At 35.7% G+C, this 6,721-nt stretch overlaps 1 protein-coding gene across 6 annotated transcripts; it reads right to left on the bottom strand.

Moving 5' to 3' along the window:
* Nucleotides 1-41: 41 nt before the first annotated feature.
* On the bottom strand, nucleotides 42-6,383 carry LOC137722033 (CDT1-like protein a, chloroplastic). Of its 6 annotated transcripts, none has more exons than XR_011066745.1 (10): nucleotides 5,922-6,383; nucleotides 5,482-5,720; nucleotides 5,141-5,288; nucleotides 4,474-4,646; nucleotides 4,053-4,206; nucleotides 3,178-3,223; nucleotides 1,850-1,993; nucleotides 1,510-1,656; nucleotides 1,224-1,305; nucleotides 42-1,045 (listed from the first exon to the last, which is right to left on the bottom strand). XR_011066745.1 is itself a non-coding variant. In XM_068461046.1 (3 exons), the coding sequence occupies exons 1-2, from the start codon at nucleotides 6,224-6,226 to the stop codon at nucleotides 5,483-5,485; spliced, it is 543 nt and encodes a 180-aa protein (XP_068317147.1). In that variant the 5' UTR covers nucleotides 6,227-6,383; the 3' UTR covers nucleotides 4,734-5,288; nucleotide 5,482. The 6 variants fall into 6 exon arrangements, 1 of the variants encoding a protein (XP_068317147.1); XR_011066743.1 differs by having other exon boundaries at nucleotides 1,468-1,656; XR_011066744.1 differs by having other exon boundaries at nucleotides 42-1,305.
* Nucleotides 6,384-6,721: the final 338 nt, after the last annotated feature.

A 6,721-nucleotide genomic window follows, 5' to 3' on the forward strand; every position in this document is an offset into this window, starting at 1 on the left:
GCAAATTTGGGTATTAGTTTTAGGTCTCATTCTGGATCCTATGTCTTGCCGCGTGGTCAAATTGACGAAATTCTCACATAGAACCCATGGCTTGTTATATTCAGTTAACCTTAGTTAACAGATATTTTTAGTTCCGTAACTAAATCAAAACTAGTTGAAATTTCGGAGGTGCGGAGTTTCCTGTCCTTTCTTTACACGTGGAAATTCGGAAAGGATTTTTCAACTCAATCAAGAGCTGTGTGGTGCCAATGTTGGTTGACGCGGTCTAGTCTTCCCGTGGCCCCATTCATTTGCGCAGACTATTCAAAGTCCAGCCCCAGCATGTGGGTTGACGCATGGAAATGTGTTGCACGCAAACACAACAAACACGACACGTAATTGAACGCAAACATAACAAACATGATACGTAATTGAAAAAGAAAAGATGATCTAGAAGAGTGCAGTATATGTTCTGATGAGTGATTTTCAAATAAAGCAAGCAGCAGTAGCAAGTGAACCGAGTTGATCATGTCTTTACTAAAACACTTGCAAGATCTTCAAGTAACAATTAATCAGATTAATTAATTAGAAATACAAATGGACAAATTTGCAAACATTTTCACACTTGACAAAATTAGCCAATTAGCTAATAGAAGAAACAAATTTGCCAAATCCCCGTAGAAATTCTAAAATCATGAATCACAAACATATGCATATAACAAAAACCAACTGAAATACAGAAAAACCTTGCGACCAAAAAAACAAAAGAAATTCAGAAAAACCTTGAAGGTGTTACAGAAATTACTAGCAAAAAATACCCGCACAATGCTGCATGATTGAAAACAGTACATATAGTACTACTTACATACTTGATGTGCTAGTACATAACATATACATAGACTACATTGTCCTATTTACATACATAGACAACATTATTTTCTGATAGCTAATTGATGATTCTTATATTTCACTCTATTTACAAAAGCGACCACCGACATTGTCGCTTAAATTCCTCCATTCATTCTTGGACATTCATAATGCCTCAGTTTATGAGTGTAAATGAAATCTAAAAATAGACAATAAGGTTCAACTCAGTAGAATCTAAGACAAGAAAAAATAAATAGTATTTGGCATAAACTGACTTGCAAGTTCAAATGCAAGAATGCAAATGACGACAATTCACTCCATTGTGTTCAGCAAGAGGATAAAGAGGCGATGAAAATAGTATGATTTAGTGATCCTACCTTTAACTTGATTCGATGGAAGGGCATTGAACGTTGATTCAACAAAATTTTGCAAGTAATGAAGTTGCGTAACAAATTTCACCTGAAAAGTTAAAGGCACCAAGGTAAATAAGGAAAATCCAAACCAATAACCACAGTAATCTCAGAAGTGTATTTTATTTTAGAGAACAGTCACGCATTTTCTAACAGCCATCTCTAGCCTACCGAAAATATTGATTTTTGACTGAAGCAATCATCAACATACAGTGTGTAGTAGAATTAAACCAGTTTCTCTTTGGATCATCACCAATTCCATTGTTCACTGGATCCCCCTTGTCAAAATTTGATTGAGGAGGGTGTATGCTGCACCGAGAGAGCTTCTTTGGTCTGCTAGATGTCCTCTTGTTCAACGAGCTGGTATACAGCTCAAAAGTGTAAGCATCCATAATAAAAACTGCACACGGTATCCATGACAAAATCAGCTTCAACAATTTAGTGCAAAGTCCAAATAATCAAATGATGCACATGAATTTTGAAGAAAAATAACACATAGGAGGTTGATATATAAAACTCGAAACTGAGAGAAGAACAAACAATATATTTCATAAAATCCACAAAATCCTATACTTGGAAATGTAAATGCCTACCACTTTGTTTTGATTCTTTGGCAGAATCACTAATAGCATCCAGCCTTTTCTTGCTTGGAGATGCATAACTCAGCTGTTCATTATGTGGGGTGACTGGAAAACCAGTATTCTCACCTTTACTGACAATATTAATGCTCGAATCCTCTTCATTAGAAAACAATGCAAGAATTCACCAAATCAAAAAACGAAAAATTGATCACTGCAAAAAGTGCAGGATTTATTTTTATCAAGCCTATGCATAAAAATATACACAATCTTTCCAACCATATAATTCCCACTAATACGATAAAATCAACAGACTTAGCCAAGTTGAATGTTTATTCGTCTAATCAGTTTATTACAATTAAAAAACATCTAGAACTTCGCTTTATCCGAGATCTGTGTGTATGCATAGATAAATACATACACACAAAACAATTAAAAAATAAAGGAAGACAGAAAAACTGAGAACTGTATGTACACTAAGATGCATGTCAAGTATGCTTGATGAAAGAGATGCTCTTTTTTTTTCTTTTTTCTTTTGACAAAGTAACTAATGTGATTAGAAAACTAATTTAAATGGTTTAATTGCTCTCATCAAACTTTGTATCAGTTTTAGCCTCAATTCACATGATTGCGGGCATGCAAACATCGTGGCCTTGAATTTAAAAAACCTTAATCAATGCAGTGCAACTCAGAAATATGAAAAGTTCCAAAGATCATTATATTTTAGAAACTTGTGTTCGGATTTCAGAGTTAATATAACAAAGTCAGCCTTGAATAGAAAATGTATCTAAAAAAAAGTAACCGATGAAAAAAAAAGGAAAAATATGCTCGAACCTTGGAAGTAAGAAAGGGCTGCATCTGGAAGCCTTTTTGATGAATTATTCAACAATCTAACGCGACTCAAAACACTGAAGTTTAAAAGAATGGGAAACCATTCACCAAGTGGACTAAGTTTTACACACAGACCAAATACAAAGTTGCATTTACACCATGGCAACATGCTATCACTCTGTAATTCTCATGCAAAATCATACGACACACAGACATGACATTCTACATACTCATGCCATATAATTATATGAAGAAGAGCCAATATGGTGTGTAAAAACAAATTCTTAATAAAAGAATAAGCCAATTCTAATTAATAGAAACCTTATAGTTCACATTCATGGATAAACAGATAATAAAAAAAAAGCCACCCATGCAACTGTTGATAAAAAAAGCTTTCAATCTCAACATAAGATTTGATATGTACATGGAAAAGGTACTTCGCTTATAGCAAACATATATCCACTCTTTATCTAACCGAAGAAACTGAAACAAAAGTAAAGCAAATTATATACCTCAAAATGTCAAGTAACCAATTTGTTCCGCCAATGACCCAAAATTCTGAACATAAAAAATGGTATATTCGTTAGCAATTCAGAGCTTTTAAAATTAGCAAAATAATGAAACTACAGTAACGAAATTGGCAAATAATTGAACGTAACGTAGGAGAAATTAACTTTGCCCATATAATGGACAGAAGCGCAAAATCAGTTTTGAGAAGATATTAGAGGATATTGTAGATATCAGAAAATCAATACAAAAATATGACTCACAAAATAAAAAATCCAATCATCACATTCACTCAAAACTGATGCGAGTGTTGTGATCCATACTCTATTCGCTTAAAAATAAAAACCCATGTGATCAGTGAGCGTGTCTTGGTAAAATAAACAACTTAATTATATGCAATCCTAATCTGATTGCAATTTGGTAGAATATCTGGATTCTTAAAATGTTAAAGTAAAAAGGTTGAATTTTAATTAACAACTAATCAACTATATGATGACGAATCAAATTAAATTAATAATTCAGCAGAAGAAGCTTATTGTAATTGTAAGTGTAATTGTAAGTGACAAAGAAGCAGTAAGGGTAGGTTCACCGATATTGAATCAATTGAACACACCTTCATTGTAGTTCGAACTATATATGCGGTATAAGGTATCAATATTTGGATATTGTTTCTGTACCAAAATCTAGGATGCATTTTTTTAAGCCAAACATTTAAAACTCAAAATCAGTCAAAACCAAGTTAGATACTTCCATGACATAGTCTAAATTTGAGTCAATTTATTGCAGAAGTTGATGCTGTATTTTAATACATTGATCAGTTCAACATACATTTTATCAGGCATTGAATCTTTCCTAATTCACAATTGAAAGATGTGGTCACCTTGAGCCCATTGAAAGAGCTCTTGAGAGGGTTTTGGGAGTTGAACGTCAAAGCACAAGGCTTTGACTGTTGAAACCATGCCGCTTTGTGGCCAAGGGAACAATTGATTCCAGTGGAAAAGGTAGCTGCTGATGTTGCTGCCATCCCTCATGCTCTGTAGCACACATAAATTCAAATCGAACTCAAAAATTCGAATTCAAAAACACAAAAAAGGAAACATACCATGGAGCTGACCTCTGTTGAGAGTCCCTCACTCCCTCTGCAACCCCACCCATCCTTACCAAAAGAGTCATGTGTTCAGCCAACAATAAATCCGGAAAATGACAGTAAAACAAAAAATGGACAGAAAGATGTAATGCATTATACAACTATACTACCAGATGCTACCAGATAACACTTCGTAAGAAATGGGTGCAAATACCTTTGTTGCCTTCTTAAGCTCCAGTAGTGGGATGACTGCAGAAACCTGATCTGCTAGTATTACATCAAACGATGGCCACATGACCAGCATGCAGGGAGCAACAAAAAGGCACCGTATACATGCACACAAAGCATGGAATCGATAGAATATATGTCCGGGGGTAGGAAAGATGCCTGTTAAACCAAATCACAGTTAAACATCAAAACTATGCAGTGATCTTGAATGACAATTGATTGATGCGAAACTGAAAAAAAATAAAAATAAAATAAAGGAAAACATGTTATGATGTTCCAACTTCTATACATTCCCAAAGGGCCTAAAGGAAGTGAAGCGTTTAAAGTTGTAAACCATCTTCTAACCCCAAGGCCTAACTCTACTTATGCAGTAACCTATTGATGAAGTTCCCATTTACAAGAAAATTTTCTTTGTGCCCGTAACACAAGTGGTACACCACGTGTTATTCTATAAGTGGCGGGAATTTTTTTTTTTTCTTTTTTGTTATTATTTTTTTAACACAAAAATCTCACCACTTGTATAGGGACACGTGGTGTATCAACCTGTGTTCCGGGCACATTGAAAAATCTCTCCCCATTTACCGTTTTAGAAAATGAACATCCAACCTGAGATGATGACAATAGAAGCTTGACCGTATCTGAAATTTCATTACCCTGAGATGATGACAACAGAAGCTTGACCGTATCTGAAATTTCATCACCCTGAGATGATGACAAGGGAAGCTTGTCCGTATCTGATCACATATCTTGATTCGTAGGACCAAATAGCTGGGGGAGAGTTTCTTCTGGAATTTCATAATCCTGAAAACATATTAAGTATTGGTAGACCACATGTTATTCAGATAGTAGTTCAACAAATAGAATGTTAAACTGATGAGGAGAAAATCTTGACACCAATAACTTCCCAGATTACCATTCGATTAAAATTACATAGAGCACTCAACAATTAAACCATATTAGTGATGCCATATCCGAAACTGAGTATTGGGGATACCTCAGGATGGGATTTTGGAAAGATCAGCAAGCCGCTTATGAAATAACTTCCTCAAATGCATACTCCCACCACCTTCGGATTTTGACTTTCCATCGCTCTCCAATGCATCAGCATTGATGGTGACATGAAGATACGGCTTCAGACAACTGGTTCTCTCATCCTTAATAAGCACTTTCTTTATTTGAATCACCTCAGGCATAACAAACTTCAGCTGAGCCAAGTGACCATATGTAAACCTCCTATGGATCGAGTTAGAAAAAATTGATCAACTTCTATAAATATCCTAATTCCATTTTCTCATCAACCAAACAGTTAGTTAAAAAGAAAATAAGCACATAAATTAGCCAACCAGAAATCAAAGAAATCAAAATCCACCCGGGAATGGAGGACCAAAATCACACACAGATTTTATGCAAAACAACCGAATTTTGAAGCCTTACATCTCGGGTAGCTTCTCTGGGAAACTGACACAAGTCTTCTTCAAGGCTTCCTCTCCCCATGGATCGATCTGGTCGGTCCGTCGCTTCTGGATCAATTCGCCGACGCTCTTGGCGGCGGCCCTTCTGATGTCTCCTATGGAGAGCGCGAAGTTGGCGTTTTGGGCACGGCGGGTGAGTGCTTCGGACTTCTGAGGGGTCTGGGTGCTCAGTGCCTCGTTGCCTGAGACTTTCGAGGGATTTGGGTTTAGGGCTTTCTTTTCCCGGCTTCTGGGTGTCCTGGATCTGAGGGTTTGCGAGGAACTCATTGCCGAGATAAAGCGAAATGCGGGATTCGGAATCGAAAAGGTGAGACCTTGAGGGGCTGCAGTCACAGAGGAGGAGATGAAGAAGAAGAATCAGTGGGGAATTTGAGGGTTTTTCGGCATTTACGGGGATTTCTATGGCGGGAAAGATGAGGTGGCACTGGTGTGTTACACAGACACAGATAAGAAAAAAGAAAAGAAATCTCAATTAATTATATAAATATGTTACTCTATTTGTATTTCTTGTTTGATAATAATATTAGTATCATTAGCTTTGATTACGTGAGCTGTATGATTAGAGAAAAATTTGTGTGAAACATGGTTTGCCATTGGATTTTGTTGAGTGATACTTCAATCCACTCAAATTTCATGGTAAGTTTTAAATAAAATATTTTATTATTATTTTATATTTACATTCTTATAATTATTTTTATACTAATTAATATACATCATACACCATGAGATCAATGTAATCGTTCATTTTTTTTCTTCTTTTCC

Source organism: Pyrus communis, chromosome 2 (assembly GCF_963583255.1).
Source record: "Pyrus communis chromosome 2, drPyrComm1.1, whole genome shotgun sequence".
NCBI lineage: Eukaryota > Viridiplantae > Streptophyta > Magnoliopsida > Rosales > Rosaceae > Pyrus > Pyrus communis.

Excerpts from the sequence above, each read along its gene's own strand:
- LOC137722033 (XM_068461046.1), bottom strand. The coding sequence starts at position 6,226 with ATGAGTTCCTCGCAAACCCTCAGATCCAGGACACCCAGAAGCCGGGAA. Across the intron at positions 5,721-5,921 it reads CCAGAGAAGCTACCCGAGAT|GAGGTTTACATATGGTCACT; the intron begins GTAAGGCTTCAA and ends CTCGATCCATAG.